A 16,798-nucleotide genomic window follows, 5' to 3' on the forward strand; every position below is an offset into this window, starting at 1 on the left:
TTCCCTCATAAATTTCACCTTATTATGGTAGCCATCGTTAACCCATTTAGTCTGTGTCTAGCTGATTGGGGAATTCTGGGAGTTGCAGTCTTAAAGTGCTAAGAAACCTTGAGAAACAGTGGTTTCCCCTTGCGTCTTTAAGCAGCTGCAATCGACTCCTTTTTTCATTCCTCAAGAAAGACATTTGTTTCCTCTCTACCCCACCGAATACAGTATAGCTATAGTTGAAACTGGTGGTTGAAACGTTCAGCGGCACACCATCATCACAGACATTTCAATAAGAGTGTGCAGGGAGGGAATTTTGACTGGAAGCCAGCTTTCTCTTTGTCCCAGCAGCTCAGGTTTCTGCACAAAAACCGTCAGCCAGAGGCATCCAGCATGTATTGGAAATGAAGGGAAGGACTAAGGGTGACATGATAGCAGTGTTCCAATATGTCAGGGGTTGCCACAAAGAAGAGGAAGTCAAGCTATTCTCCAAAGCACCTGAACGCAGGATAAGAAGCAACGGGTGGAAACTAGTCAAGGAGAGAAGCAACCTAGAACTAAGGAGAAATTTCCTGACAGTTACAAGAATTAATCAGTGGAACAAATTGCCTCCAGAAGTTGTGGGTGCTCCAACACTGGATGTTTTTAAGTGGAGATTGGACAATAATTTGTCTGAAATGGTATAGGGTTTCCTGCCTGAGCAGGGGGTTGGACTAGATGACCTCCAAGGTTCCTTTCAACTCTGTTATTCAATTCTGTCCTATTAAAAGAATCTACAAAGGTCTAAGAATCAGTGTATCCACGTTAATTAAATTAGCAAACTTCCTCAAACTCCAAAATAAGTTACCCAGACCTAATCCACATATCAAAGGATAAGGTCTGCAAACACAGAGTTAATTAAATAATGTCTCCCAGGGGAACTGCATATTCATAAGAATAAACACACCCACATACAGATCCCTACACAGATGCACCTCTCAAGTGTCACCCTACAATCAGCATGTAACACTCCGGACAAGCTCCCCCCTATAAAAATCTGCTGCTGTACCCCATTTCTCTGCAGCCTGCCCCCAAATGCAACCTGCTTTGCATTTAGGAATAAATATTTCTACTTTTCTTGCAGTTGTCTGGATCTCATTTTTATTTATTCTTGCGCAGCCCCGACTTGAATTGGAACCCCAAATTATTCTTCTGACATGATGGTCAGGAGCCCCCCCTCCCCACAGTCACATGACTGAACTTCAGGTGGGCAAGCAGGCCACAATTATGGCCATTTGGGCCAGAATGCTTGCAAAGTCCCAGAAAAAACAAAACACAACAACTTCCAATTCAGTACCAAGCAAACTCAGAGTCCCAGCTTGGCGGTCAAAAGGGAGTGACAAATGTGCAGCAGGCTCCCAACAGAAAAAGAAGTGAAGCAGAGCCAAAAGGCGGGAAGGGCCTGAACAATGTCTGCTAGGTTGGCCAACTGCATATTACAACTAGAGCAGTGATGGCAATCCTTTTTGAGAATGAGTGTCCAAAAACCACCCCCGCCCCGCCTTCCACCCCAACTCTGCCCCTCATCCCCCCACCCACTGGGCCACCCACCGCCTTCACGACCTGCCACAGATCACCCAGGAATGCCATGGCAGCCACGCCCTCCACCCGCACCCCACAGCATCATCTGTGCGCGACAGGGCATGAGGTTGGAGTCTTGTCCCCACTGCCCAGCTGCCATGTCCTTGGCTGCGCTGCTCAGCATGGGTCACACTTGGGAACAACTCTCCTCCGCGGGGCTGCTGGTGAGGAGGGGGCCGCAGGGGAAGAGAGCTGGGGCAATGGCACACATGCCCACAGAGAGGGCTGTGAGTGCCACCTCTGGTATGCGTGCTATAGGTTCGCCACCACTGAACTAGAGGAAATTCTAGAAATAAACTCCAGGACAGCATGCTCCCAGGTCAAGTGCCCTTGGATAAGAAAAAAAAAGGGCCTTCATGTTCAAATTGGATGGATTTGGCTACAAAAGCTGAAGATGGAGGGTGGGGGGAAAAAACCTCCACAGAGGTACAAAATGATAGAAATAGGAATTCTAGAATCAAGATATAGAGCGATATGTATAAAAATGTGTATTAAATAAGATAGAAGTTGTTTTAAGAAAGAGACCAAAAGTGACCAGACAATCCTATTTTAAGATGGGTAGTAAGAACATAAGAAACAAAGTCTTAAGATTAAAAGTAGAGATAGTTTGGTGTAATGGTTAAAATGTTGGGGTAGAAACAAGGATGTCCTGAGTTCTAGTCTTCGTCAGGTGTAAAAGCTGGTGGGTGACGTTGGGCCAGTTGCTCTGTCTCTCTCTCAGCCCAATCCACCTCACAAGATGTGAACTTATTCAGGAGGTTTTTCCTGAGTGTCTGCTGCCTGGAATATATGCACATCATCAAATTTCCAGCCCTTGCAGAAATTTTAGGAAACAAAAGATAAAGTGGGTGGAGACAGACATGAATTTATATAGTGCAGGATGAAAATGTGACTCTTTCATTCAAAGGGAACTCTGGAGCAGAATCTTTGCAAAGCTGGAACACTGAACCCTAAAAATTTGTGATCACATCTCTGCAGGTCCTCCTCTTATAAACTCCTTTCTCCTGGCTTTTCCAATCAATCATGGAGCTTTTAAGAAAGGCATTGGAAGAGTTTGATCTGAGGTTACTCAAACGTTCAAAACTGGTGGAAGTTGAAGGAACCTCTTTACTTGATAGTACTGCTGCAAACCTGGAACTCTTAAGAAATTTTAAAGCCCAGCCTGATGACCTTCTCATTTGCACTTATCCCAAAGCAGGTAAGTGGGGAGGAGATGTGAAAGAGCATGATGAAATAGTTTTGGGGGAAGAGGTACGAAGCTTAAAGTAGAAAGACCAAGGAACAGGAACCCAATCTTTAGATTGATCTATCTGTTCTCCACGTTCCTCATACCAGGGACTACCTGGATGCAAGAAATAGTGGACATGATACAGCATGGAGGAGACAAACAGAAATGTGCAAGGGCTCCCATATATGAACGGATTCCCTTCATAGACTTTTTTCCTATAAAACCCATATCTTCAGGTGAGTAACACGGTACTGCTTCATGGGGCTGATGAGAAAGGTTTTCCTTACCACGAACCTGAACAATGTCCATCCCTCTCCCACCCACCCCCATCCCCATGTTGCAGGTTTGGAAATGGCAGAGGCAATGCCTTCCCCGCGCACCCTGAAATCTCACCTCCCAGTCCAGCTTCTCCCACCTTCCTTCTGGGAACAGAATTGCAAGGTTAGAACAACTGCAATATGGTTGATGGAATCTCAGTTTTTCAAGGTAGACCCAATAGGAAAACAAAAGTCATGCAGGCCAATCCTACTTTTGTTATAAAGTTATGGTAATAGAATCTTGCAAGGAACATAAAAGTGAGAGGCTTAATAGGTTGAATTTGGCAGAGTTTGAAGCTTGGACAGTTTAGGATAATTTTATGTGCTGGAAAAGAGGCAGTGAATAGGAATTACATTAGACAGAGCAAGATGTGTGTTTGTGTGAATGTGCATGTGTATATATATGATTTTGATTATGTGCCATCAGGTCAGTGTCAACTCTTAGAAACCACATCAATATATATATGCATGCGTATGAAAATGTTATCCTATAGTCTTTATGGTTTTCTGTCCTTTCTGCAGATCATTTATGTTGCTAGGAATGTTAAGGACACCATTGTTTCCTATTACCATTTTCACCGCATGAACCAGGTGATGCCGGAGCCAGGGAACTGGGATCAGTTTTTAGAGAACTTCCTTACAGGAAAAAGTAGGTGGAAGCCACAGAAATAATAGGTATGAAAAGCATGTGGGAGGCGATTGTTTGCTGAATCCCCAGCAGCAATATGTGATCATGCCATCACGATCAATTTAATTTATTAAATTTACTTGCCACCCATGTTGCCATAAGGAAACTTTGGATGGCAGTCACCATTGGGCCTACAGAAAACATGAAGCATAGTTACCAAACTATTCTTGAAAAAGAAGTAGGGATCTCTCTGTACCAAAGATAATTTTGTGACTTCTGGAAAAAAAATGGTTAATGATTTTTCCCTTAAATCCGAGAAGCTGAAAGGCATCATTTCCCCAAGAACTATAGTTCCCATCATTCTCAACCAAGATAGTTCATCACCCATGACAACCATTTGGAGGGCAAAGGTGGTAGAGCCTAGAGTTATGAAGCAGAAAGAATAGTAAGGTAAATCAAGATTCTCTTGTCTTTTTTTGTTTGCAGTTGCCTGGGGCTCTTGGTTTGAGCATGTCCGAGGCTGGTGGGAGGCTAAGGACCGTCACCCAATTCTGTATATCTTTTATGAAGACATAAAAGAAGTAAGCTCCTTATGTGTGCACATACACACAGGATACACCAAACAAATTTCAAACATGAGATAGGAGATAACAAATACAAGCGGTAGGGCCTAAGGAAAGTTCATTGTGCATGGCCCATCTTACGAGCCATAGCTCTCGGCAACTCAGAACAACAGTATCAGGAACATTAAGAAAACTCAAAACAATAAGATCTCAATTCCTAGTGTCCTAAACCAATAGTCTCCAATATATAAGAAGCCATAACCAGATTCATATCTGGGGAGAGAAGAGCAATAAGCTTTTTAAGTCTTGCAGAAAGCTAGGAGGGTGGGGGGCCTGCCAGATCTTGGGTGGCAGGGTGATTCCTAGGGCAGGGGCTGCTACTCAGAAGGCATGCTTCCTGGACCCACTAGATGACATGTACGGGAAGGGATCTGGATGCATCCATCCTATTGGACATGATGGGTAGGAAGGTGATCCCATAGATAAACTGGCCCTGTAACATGCGGGGTTTTAGAGATGATAATCAGCACTCTGAATCACAGCCTGAAAGAAACTGGAAGCCAGTGCTATACTGTAGAGGGTATAAAATAGGCAAATATAGATAAGGACTCTCTCACAGTTACTACTATTGAGCAAGGTACCACCTATACTATACCTGTGCATTTGATTTTTCCTGCCTAAATGTAGAACCTTACTTTTTTCACTAACTGAGAAAAGAGCAAGCTCCATTTTCTAACCATTTCAGTCAAGAAAGCATCAAAACATAGCAAGAATTCTCTCCATATTTGTCCTAGGATCCGGCCAGAGAAATCCAGAAGGTCGCTCAATTCCTCGACTTCAAACTCCCAGAACCAGTTCTGAAGGAGGTCGTTGAACATACAAAATTTGAGACAATGAAAGCCAACTCCATGGCCAATTACCACACTTTGCCTGCCTTCGTGATGAACCAAGACTTGTCGCCCTTCCTAAGAAAAGGTGAGGAACAGAACTGAAGTTGAATGTTAATAGGATGACCTGTGGTGAAAAAACAAACGCAAAGCACAAGCATCGACTTCAGAAGAGTTGCGAAGGAACACTCTTAAGTTGTCCAGTTTGCAAATCTAGACATTTCAGGATAGAACAGTCCAGAACAGAAATTGGCAGTGATTAACTCGATCGATTAATAAGAGCCCGTAGATGCATTTTTAGGGCGTATCTTCATTTTTAAGTATTTATCAGCATACATGAATTAGCAGAGATGAAATAACTGGTTGTACATGGTTGACAGGATTTTTCCTTATATATTTTACTGCTAGTAAAGAGCCTTGGTGGAGCAGTGGGCTAATGCCTCCTTAAGTAACACCAGCTGCCTGCAATTAGTGCAGGTTCGCATCCCACCAGGCTCAAGGTTGACTCAGCCTTCCATCCTTCCGAGGTAGGTAAAATGAGGACCCAGATTGTTGGGGGCAATAAGCTGACTTTGTAATAATGCCGCTTGGGGGGGAAAGCCCTAATAAGCAGGCATATACATAGAATGAAGGCTATTGCTAAGCACATTGGTTTGTGCTTAAATTGTAAGCCGCCCTGAGTCTTCGGAGAAGGGCGGGATATAAATGGGATTAAAATAAAATAAAAATAAAAATAAAATAGTGTTGTTTCAACCACAAAGGATGCAGCCAAAAATAGGAGGAAAATGTGCCAAATAGTTGGGAAGAATGGATGTGGATCAAATATAAAGCAGGAGAGTTTCAAATCAGAAATCTGTTGTACATGAAAGAGGTTCTTTCTGCTTAGTCCATTAGATGGCAGTCACAATTTGTGATTATTATTTTTTTTTAGAAAAGAAGGTAAAAAGTTAAACTTTTTGTTCTGAGATGGTAGCTAGGATCTGAGTTAAACGCAGAGTTAACATCCAACACTGGATGTTTTTAAGAAGGGATTGGACAACCATTTGTCTGAAATGGTATAGGGTTTCCTGCCTAACCAGGGGGTTGGACTAGATGACCTCCAAGGTCCCTTTCAACTCTGTTATTCAATTCTATTCTATTAAAAGAATCCACAATGGTCTAAAAATCAGTGTCTCCACGTTAATAAATTAACAAACTTCCTCAAACTCCAAAATAAGTTACCCAGACCTAGTCCACATATCAAAAGGCTAAGGTCTGCAAACACAGAGTTAATTAAATAATGTCTCCCAGGGGAACTGCATATTCATAAGAATAAACACACCCACATACACATCCCCACACAGATGCACCTCTCAAGTGTCACCCTACAATCAGCATGTAACACTCCGGACAAGCTCCCCCTATAAAAATCTGCTGCTATACACCATTTCTTTGCAGCCTGCCCCTAAATGCAAACTGTTTTGCATTTAGGAATAAATATTTCTTCTTTCCTCGCAACTGTCTGGATCTCATTTTTATTTATTCTTGTGCAGCCCCGACTCAAATTGGAACCCCAAATTATTCTTCTGACATAATGGTCAGGAGTCCCCCCTCCCCACAGTCACATGACTGAACTTCAGGTGGGCAAGCAGGCCACAATTATGGTCATTTAAGCTTTCCATGGTCACATGGACACTTTACAACATTTTGCCCCAAACTGGTATTTATTTCTGCTTGTTGGCGAAACCATACCCATCACAAACCACTGGTACACTTAAGGACTGCTGTGTTCACTTAATGACCATCGCATTTGTTTTACGACTACTATGGCTACTTAATGATTGCTACAAAAAAGATAGTAAAATTGGGTCAGTCACATGACTGACCTATGTTACTACCATCAAAACTTGTGACCTTAAAGGGCAGGCTCCATTTCTGACAGAAATTGAGGACTACCTGTATTTCATTGACAATCTGTATTCACACGCAGATCTGGTGTTCTATTTGTAATCCTCCTCCCCTCATATTCAATCTCTCTGGGGACCGGTTGGTCCAACTGTAGGGACCCTCTGAAAGAAAGAAGGATGCACTCCATTGCTGAAGTAAAAAAAATAGTCGTAAAAGAGCTCAGGAAACAGGATTCGCTGATTTTGTTTTCTTGGATTGTTTCCCACCTATAGGCATCGTAGGAGGCTGGAAGGAGCATCTTACTGTGGCTCAAAATGAAAAGATCGATGAAATCTGTTCCCGGTTATTAGCAGGCAGTGGCCTGGTCTTCCGCACTGAGCTGTAAGGCTTGAGAATAATGTTATTAACACCTGCCTGTGTCATTTGCATGTGTGCAATTGTTGGAAGTCAACACCCACCCACTCTCATAGAGAAGGGAATATTTGGGGTGGGGGATATTACAAAGGACAGAATATTATATTTCCCCAAAGGAAAGCAAGCCCAAGTCTCTCTGCCTCAAGCAGAAACCAGGTCTGTAGAAATGCAGATTTGATAATCCTTTCAGAAAGATTGGAGCCAGGAAGCTTTGAGCTGATGGGATTAGAAAGACACAGATCCCTAGAAGTAGGATTCAGCCGGTTCACACTGGTTCTGTAGAATCGGTAGCTAATTTCTTTTGAGTTCGGAGAACCGGTTAATGCGTGGCAGAAACGCCCCCCCCCTTCCCACCCCTGATCGGACCCGTGCGACAACTTCTTTCCAGCTCCAATGCAGTTGTTCATCAGTTCACGAGATATTTTTTTATAAGAAGTTGGAATTGATTGAACTTTTTTTTAGTATCAGAAACTTCTTTTATAATAATAATAATGTTGGAAGGGACCTTGGAGGTCATCTAGTCCAACCCCCTGCTCAGGCAGGAAACCCTGTACCATTTCAGACAAGTGGCTGGCCAGTCTCCTCTTAAAAACTTCCAGTGTTGGAGCATTCGCCACTTCTGGAGGCAGGCTGTTCCACTGGTTAATTGTTCTAACTGTCAGGAAATTTCTCCTTAGTTCTAGGTTGCTTCTCTCCTTGACTAGTTTCCATCCGTTGCTTCTTGTCCTGCTTTCAGGTGCTTTGGAGAATAGCTTGGCTCCCTCTTCTTTGTGTCAGCCCCTGAGATATTGGAACACTGCTATCATGTCACCCCTCACCCTTCTCTTCATTAAACTACACATACCCAATTCCAGCAACCGTTCTTTACATGTTTTAGCCTCCAGTCCCCCAATCATCTTTGTTGATCTTCTCTGTACCCTTTCTAGAATCTCAACATCTTTTTTACATCATGGTGACCAAAACTGGATGCAGTATTCCAGGTGTGGCCTTACCAAGGCATTGTAAAGTGGTATTAGTACTTCACGCGATCTTGATTCTATCCCTCTGTTAATGCAGCCTAGCACTGTGTTGGCTTTTTTGGCAGCTGCAGCACACTGCTGGCTCATATTTAAGTGATTGTCCACTAGGACTCCGAGATCCCTCTCACAGTTACTACTATCGAGCAAGGTACCACCTATACTATACCTGTGCATTTGATTTTTCCTGCCTAAATGTTTGTGGGACTGCATACGGTGGCAGAGGAAGTGACAGAGGAGCTGGAAAGATGGCTAGAAAAGAAATGGTTTGGGCAGCGAGGGCATCTGGGCGGTGGTGGGTGGGGCAAGCTCTTCAGATCTGTGGTGGCGGAGAAATGCTTTCCATCTCCTGCACTCCACCTGCCACTTCAGTGGCTGTGTGGGCAGATCTGCAAAGACGGCTCGGAAGGGGAGTAAAGGGAAAAGAGTGGGTGGGCAGGTGAGGGGGGGTCTGCCAAAGCCATCCAGAGGAGAAGACAAAAAGCAGCCTCACCTCGCCCACCACCAACAGTTCAGAGAAGCTGCCTTTGAGCTGGATGGATGGCCGACAACTGAGGAGGTGCTACAGTGGGTCATACCCAGGAAAAAGAGACCATGTGAGGCCAGGAAGACCGGGACCCGGGGGAGGGAAGAGAAACCAGCCGTGTCGGGATACATCCGGCCATGTTAGCGAGTTAGCAAACAACAGGTTGAAGAGGGGGACAGTTGAGGTTCTGCATGCTTTATTGTGCAGCAGTCTATTAACAGGCAGCCCGCTCCATCTCATTAAAAAATTTTTAAAAGAGGGTTTTTTTAACAAAATGGAGCGGGTTGCTAGTTAATAGCCTGCCCTGTAATAAAGCAGGCAGAATCCCGACCGTCCCTCTCTTCAGCCACCCACCCTCTAACTTTGGTTCCATAGGAAGAAGCCAGGTATCAAATGGCGACTTATTATTTTTTCTCCAACTGCCCGTGACCAGTGTTAGAACTGATAGCTTTCAGGAAGACTGTATGGTCGAGGAAGGTACCACTTGTAATCAAAAACCTAAGAGGCGCTGTCCTGCATCATGGAGAACCAGCCATGGAGCCCCATCGTTGCGGGCAGAGATGGCCCCAGGATGGTCGGAAGGGGCCCTTGCCCATCCCGGGCCCCATCCACTCAGTAGCTCTGATAGGGGCAGCTGCTGCTGCTGTTCCTGCTGCTTTGAGCCCCTCAACCGGCTAGTCATGCAGGGAAGCAGGTGGCCAGGGGTCTGGAGCCACCTCCGCTGCCCACTGGCCACAGCCAGCCCCACCTCAGGAGCCTGACGAGGCAGCGGATCTCACGCACTGGCTGCCCAGCCTTATGGGGCAGTAGAGCCTGGGCAACACACAGGCTGAGCAGGAGGAGGAGGAGGAGGAGGAGGAGGCGGCAATCCCTGCATTGCCAGGCCTGGCCAGCAGCAGCCCCAGCAGATGCTGTGCTGTGGAAGGGAGATGGTGGTGAGGGGCTGAGGATATGCGCAGGATGATGTGGAGTGGCAGAGGTGAGGGGTTTGTGTGTGTGTCAGAGCCTGCCTTCCCCCGACGCCGCCCCCACCAGCGCAAGGATGGGCGGCACAGCTTTGCTTCCAGAGCTGCTGCCAGCCGGGCCTGGCAATATAGGGATTGCCGCCACCACCACCATCACCACCACCTCCTTCTGCCCAGCCCTGCCATTGTCCAGGCACCGCTGTCCCATGAGGCTGGACAGCCGGTGCGTGAGATCTGCTGTCTTGTTGGGCTCTTGAGGCAGAGCCGGCTGTGGCCAGTGGGCAGCCGAGGTGGCTCTAGACCCCTGTCTGCCCCTCCATTTCCTCCTGCTTCCGTGCATGAGTAGCCAGTCGAGGGGCTCAGCACAGCAGGAGCAGCAGCAGCTGCAACCCCCATCAGAGCCGCTGAGCAGACAAGGCCTGGGCCAGGCAAGGGCTCCCTTCTGGGCATCCCGGAGCCATCTCTGCCCATGCTGATGGGGCTGTGCTGTGGAAGGGAGATGGCAGCGGCTCTGATCCCCCCTGCCAGCCGCCCCCCCTCCAGCCCCCTGACATGCCCATTCTACACAATCTTACGTGACCACGGTGTGGATGAGAGACTCAGCCAGTGGGGGGGACTTTCCTCTGCAGAGGTGTCCTGGCCCTCCCACCCACCCTAGCCAGACCCCCTCGCCTTCTCCCAGCCAGGACCTGCTGACCCCCCACCCACCACAGTCCGAGAGTTCTGCAGCCCCCCAACCATACCCTCCTGCCCCCACTCTGCTGGGACCTCCTGCCCCCACCCCAGCTGACCCCCTGAGAAGTCCACCCTGATCAAAGCAGAGGGAAGGTGAGGCAGAGAACCGGTTGTTAAATTATTTGAAACCCACCACTTCTTTCTAAAGCAATCTCTCCAATGGATTGAGACTGGGTAAGCCTCCATCTTACTGGCAGCTGACCCCTTGTGACTGTGGATGGGTTTACCAGACCCTGCCCATGGGGTAGTAAAGGGAATTTTGAGTTTGAGCTCAAGGGCTGCTTTGGAAAGATGGTGAATACCTCTAAATTATAACTTTAAAGCCCAGGGGAGCAAGGGAAATGTATGTATGGCTGTGTGTGTGAATGAGAAGACTCTTTTCCCAAACAGAGTTGGATCTTGCTTCCTCTGGCCTTTCCTAACTGCCAAAATATCTGTTCAACCAACAGATTCTGGAAAGCATGGGGGTTTGGCTGGAGTGCAGGACCTTTTGTAAGGGAGAACGGAGAGGCTGTGTGAAAATGGAATGGAAAAGTGAGTGAGAGAATTGGATTTGGGCAACCAGCTGGGAAGTCAGTGAGCAAGTCACTGCTTGGAAGAAGAAGCAGGTTCTCCCAGACTCTCCTGAGTCTGAAAAACGTGTTGGGAAAAGTGAAAGCAGGAAAGTGTGAACAGGAAGTGTAAAGTAGTGTGAGCAAGGAAAAGGCTGTTGGAAGGAGGTGTCCATACTCACAGCATAGGGGAGCAGCAGATCTTCCTGGACCCCTTTTTGGTCCAAAAACCATGGCAGTGTTCCATTGAAGGAGGTTCCCATATTCTGCTATAGAACCAGAGTCCTCCCAGACCATTTTTGGTGCTGGTGATGACCTATAAAGCCCTAAATGGCGAGGGTCCGGGATATCTGAGGGAACACCTGCTGCCGGCATCAAGTTCCCTTTGTCCAGTGCGCTCCCACAGGGAGGGTCTTCTCAGGGTGCCACCGGTAAGAGATTGCCAGCGGACGACACCCAGGGATAGGGCCTTCTCAGTGGGGGCGCCTGCCCTTTGGAACCAGCTGCCAGTGGAGCTGAGGACTGCCCCCGACCTCCGTTCATTCCGCCGGGACCTGAAGACCTGGCTCTTCGAGCTCTCTGGCCCAGGCTGAGAATTATTCTTAATTTTAACTGGGGTTTTATTTATGCAGGGACAAATATAATTTTTTAAAATTTGTTTTTAACTTTTGTATCTTGGTTTTTTAATCACCCTGTAAACCGCCCTGAGTCCTTCGGGAAAGGGCGGTATATAAATGTAATAAAATAAATAAATAAATAAATAAATAATTTTTTTTTAAATTTTTGGAATGAAAACTGACAGGCGGAGCAGAAAGTTTAGCTATGGGGGAAGACCCGGCTAAGCCATCTGAGCCCCACATCAGAAGGGGAACATGGGAGGCTTAGCTCAAGGATCAGGCCCAGATTCCTTCTAGGAGATTTCTTGGTGGTATGGATGAGAGGCAAGTGCCCATCCTAGCTGGTATGAAGAAAAAAAATGATAAAGGGAAATTTGTAAGGAATGGGCTTTGCTGGGAAACCAATTTGGCTAAATAAAGGTACTTAAAAGGAAAAGGAAAATAAAATATAGGAATAGTGATTTCTCTCTCTCTCTCTCTCTCTCTCTCTCTCTCTCTCTCTCTCTCTCTCTCTCTCTCTCTCTCTCTCTCCCTCTCTTTCTCTCTCTCTCTCTTTCTATGCAACCAAGTGATAGGGTTAAGATTTGTACCTTCCCTAATTTGAACTGACTGAGATTTATGGTGGGAATGACCAGGATGTGTAAAACTAAGAGTTCTGTTTCCTATGCTGTTCTCTTCCCTTGTCTTTATGTGTGCATGTGTGTCAAAGTCTTTGTGTGTGAGATAAAAGTAAATGTTAAATGCCTATAATCCAAAGAGAAGGAATTTCATATTCTCTCACCTCAATTTGTCTGTCCAGCAAAACAGGATGAAGAGAACTGTATTCTTTTGTTTTTGTCCTTCCCTCTCTGTATTTGTAAGAACGGCCCAAAGTTATCAGGAGGGAATGTTTTAAGTTCATTCACAGAAAAAGTTTCATTCTTGCACTTACTGTATGTGTTTAAGTGGGTTTCATCTGTCAACTTAACATCTGCAATGTTAACCTTACTGTCTTTTCAAAACCCTGCCTGCAAGCTTTCCACCACCACCCCTTCCACTGCTCCATTTCTTATCCTCTGTTCTCCATGCCTTTGCCTCTCCTGGGAGAGTCACCCGCAAAGGGGAGAAGGGACCCTGTTTTCATATCTTTCAGCCCTACACAACCCTTGGAAGCAGAGCACACTAATCCAGACGCTGCCTCCAGAGGACACCCTCCATTAATTTGAGCCAGAGAATTGGGTTTGAATCCAGCCATCCATGCAGCCAGAGTGTAACATATCTTCCCAAGCCCTACATCACCCAGATGCCTGTGAAAGCTGCAGAGAAAGGAATGGACTCCTGGATACATCGGCCCCCTCATGAATCCTCAGAAGATAGCTGGAAAAACTATGGGGGGAGGGCGGAAACTCATTGTAAGGTTTTCTTTCTTGCCTCATTTACCTTGTAATTAAGTAGCTATATGAATTCATGGAGGGATGGCATTTGGGAATGGTTGGCACAGCAAGCACTGAATACCTTGGACTTCTGTCTGGTGGGAGGAAAATTTATCCAGAACATTTGTATTGCATGTCTTGTAGAAGTAGCTGCACACACACACACACACACACACACACACACACACCATTCAGAATCACACTGAGACTATCCCCTTCACCTACCTTCAGTAAAGCTCCCCAGGCTGGTTCTTGCTTTGTGGCACTAAGGCCTTTGCATGCATACCTTCCAACAAATTCCAAGGGGGAGGGAACCAAATCCCCTCATCCAATTTACAATTCATATGCCCTCACTGAGGAGGTAGCAGGAAAGAGATCTCCAAACCCTGAATATGTTGCACTGGTGAACTCAGAGTTGGAGTCCTAGGGCTCACTGTGTGCAATTTAAGAAATATTAATAGCGACTTCCAGATGGCAAGGCGTCGCCGGAGGCAGCCATTCTTAGGCTGTCACCCCCGCGGCTCCGTAGAGCCGCTGAAAACAGCGCCGATCAGCTGTTTCGGCGGCTTGGAAGCCCCCTCCTCGGGACAAGAGGAGGGGGTGAGCGCCCAGGTAGGGGTAGAGCTCTCCGAGGCCGCCAGAACTTAAAGTTTTGGCGGCTGAAGGATTGAGCCCCCCCCGAAGCCTGGGTATGCTCCGGACTGTGAGGCGCTTCTGCTCCGGGCTTTTTGGAGCAGAACAGGGCGTCTGCAACCATCCCTGCTAGCAAGAAAGAACTTTGGAGAACTAGGATGCAGGCAGAGCGATACAGGAGATTCAGGTGAAAGTGGACTTTGATCTTTAACTCAATGGATTTTGCTGAGCTTGAAAGTGAAAGTGCGTAGCAGACAATAGTGGGTGAAAATGGCGGCTACATCTTTTAAAGTTTCTAGAAGTGCCGGGGCTTCTCCGGTGCAGCAGTCTTCGTTGCAAGCTTTATTGCCCCCTGCACCTGTACCTGCACCAGCCCTTACAGTTAAAGATTTGCAGAATGTGATGCGAGAGATTATGGGAAAGCAATTGCAACATTTAGCTGAGATAATGGATGAAAAGCTGGATGAGAAGTTAACAGAAAAACTAGCTGAGGTTATGGATGAACAGATCACAGAGAAACTAACAGAAATAAGGGCAGACATCTTATCTGCATTTCAAGGCATGGCTATATGTATTGAGCGTTTGGACGAAAGAGTGGAAGATCTCAGTCAAAATAATACTAGATTAGAAGTAAAAATGACAGAAACTGAAAATGTGGTGGAGAAAATTGATTGTGATTTGACCTTGGTACAGTATCATCAGATGGAGTTTGCCGTGAGAATCAGAGGATTAAAAGAAGATCCCAAAGAAAATTTGAAGAAAATAGTTTCTGAGGCTCTGGAAGGGGTGCTGGGGCGATCAGCAGATGAAATAATGGAAGATATAGATAAAATTTTCCGTGTTAATTCGTGGATTGCAAGACAAAGGAAACTACCCAGAGATGTGGTGGTTTATTTTACAAAGAGAGAGATTAGAAATGAGGTTATTCAAGCCTCCTACAATACTGAATTTGTAATTGCTGAGCAAGAAGTCTTGATTTTAAAAGAGATCCCTCCAAGAATTTTAAGTAGAAGGAAGGAATTTGCTTTTTTGGCACAAGAATTAAGACGACGTGATATCAAGTTCAGATGGGAGATACCAGTGGGTATGGTGGTGACCTATGAAGGCATGAGGCATCATCTTACTACGGTGATTCAGGCACGTGATTTTTATAGTAATGTTTTAAAAGCAGTCCCCATACCACTTTTGGAATCTACAAAGAAGAAAGGTGAGGGAGAGTCTCAACGACACAGAGAGAATTTACAAGGTGCTGAAGGAACAATGCAGACAGATGAGAAAGTTACAGGAGTGGATCAAATTTCAGTATCATTGGAGGAGGCCAGAAATTGGAGGAGGCGTGCTGCTTCTAGACGAATGAGACGAGCCTGAAGATTTAGTTGTAGAACTGAAGGAGATAATAATGTAATAAGGATCATAAAAGGTGGTTTTAGAAGAGTAAACGGGAATTGAAATTGTTAAAAGGGTTAAATATTTGGGGATATATTTTTCACCCTCAAATGTAGAGTTATATAAAATAATTATGTTTTGTAATATTTTATGTTGTTTTAATTTTAAAATAATTATGAAAACTTAATTGGGAAGAATTGTAGTAGTGCTTACTGAAATTTTGAAGGTCATGATTTGTTATTTGGTTGGTATGTATATCTACTGTGTGATAAGAAGGTGGATAATGTGTTTAAGGTATATATTTTAAGATATGCTCTGTTGAGAGTTTGGGAAACAGTATAGATGCAAGTTAACTTGTAAGCTACTTTTATGGGCAATAATGAAACACGTAATAGAAAATATAAAAATGATGTGATTACATATAAGAAAATTTTAAGTTTGGAAAGGAATGTATGGTACTTGAAGCTGTATAATATCTTAAGAGAAGGAAAGATTGTATAAACTTGGTTTTAGTATGGAAAATTACAGACCAGGTGGAAAGAAGATTAGAAAATTGGTTTTTTAATGATTGATGTAAATTTGTTTTGTCTGTAATTGTTCTTATTGGGTATTTTTATTGACACTACTGTTATGGATATCAAGCGGATGTTGAATTTAATTACGGCAGTAAGACTTTTAGTAGGGCAATATTGGAAGAAGGAAGAACTGCCGATTATAGAAGAATGGACTGTAAAAGTTCCCAACTTGGAGGATATGGCAAAGATTTTAGTGTACTTGAAAGACTATTTGCAACAGAGAAATACTGTGGAGTAAATATGGGACTAAAAAGTATTATCCAGCATTAGAATAATTATTGATGTGATATTTATACTGTTTGGAGCTAATTTATAAGAGTTAAAGTGCGATAGTTTTAATAGTTTATGATTGTTTGCATAAGGTAGATTATTATTTATTATTATTGGGACTTATATGCCGCCCTATCTCCCGAAGGACTCAGGGTGGCTAACAACAATAAAACACAATAATACAAATGTTTTTTAAAAAAATTGTTTGTATTCTTATGCCCTGTACTTAGCTCTGGGAAGTCGGGGAGGGGGGAAGGGGAAGGGAGGGAGGGGTTGGGGAGGGTTGGGGAGTGGGAAGGGGGTGGGGTGGGGTTGTGTTTTGTTTGTTAAAAATAAAATGTATTGTAAAACTTTTTAATAAAAAAAAGAAATATTAATAGCCTGGCTTGCACACTGTCCAATATTAATTAGAAATCACAAAAACCTGGATGCACTAAACTAAGAGCTAAGGCAGGAAACAACCCTTGAAAATGGGCAGCCAGTGGTTATATACTGAAGATAAACATGGCTGTGAAGAATTTTGGAGGCATGTGCAGACCTGACTGGAAGCTCAAAGTGACACCAAACATTTAAAAGAATTGGC

The 16,798-nt window shown here is 44.8% G+C and overlaps 1 protein-coding gene across 1 annotated transcript; it reads left to right on the forward strand.

Annotated features, from left to right (window-relative positions):
* Positions 1-2,628: 2,628 nt before the first annotated feature.
* Positions 2,629-7,517, forward strand: LOC308676665 (sulfotransferase 1C2-like; the record flags this gene model as incomplete). The annotated part of the gene is made up of 7 exons (XM_081342653.1): positions 2,629-2,803; positions 2,941-3,069; positions 3,177-3,274; positions 3,673-3,799; positions 4,265-4,359; positions 5,136-5,316; positions 7,388-7,517. 7 exons carry the CDS (start codon positions 2,629-2,631, stop codon positions 7,498-7,500), a joined length of 918 nt encoding a protein of 305 aa, XP_081198779.1. The 3' UTR covers positions 7,501-7,517.
* Between the last annotated feature and the right edge of the window lie 9,281 nt (positions 7,518-16,798).

Source organism: Vipera berus, assembly GCF_964194415.1.
Source record: "Vipera berus genome assembly, chromosome: W".
Lineage (NCBI taxonomy): Eukaryota > Metazoa > Chordata > Lepidosauria > Squamata > Viperidae > Vipera > Vipera berus.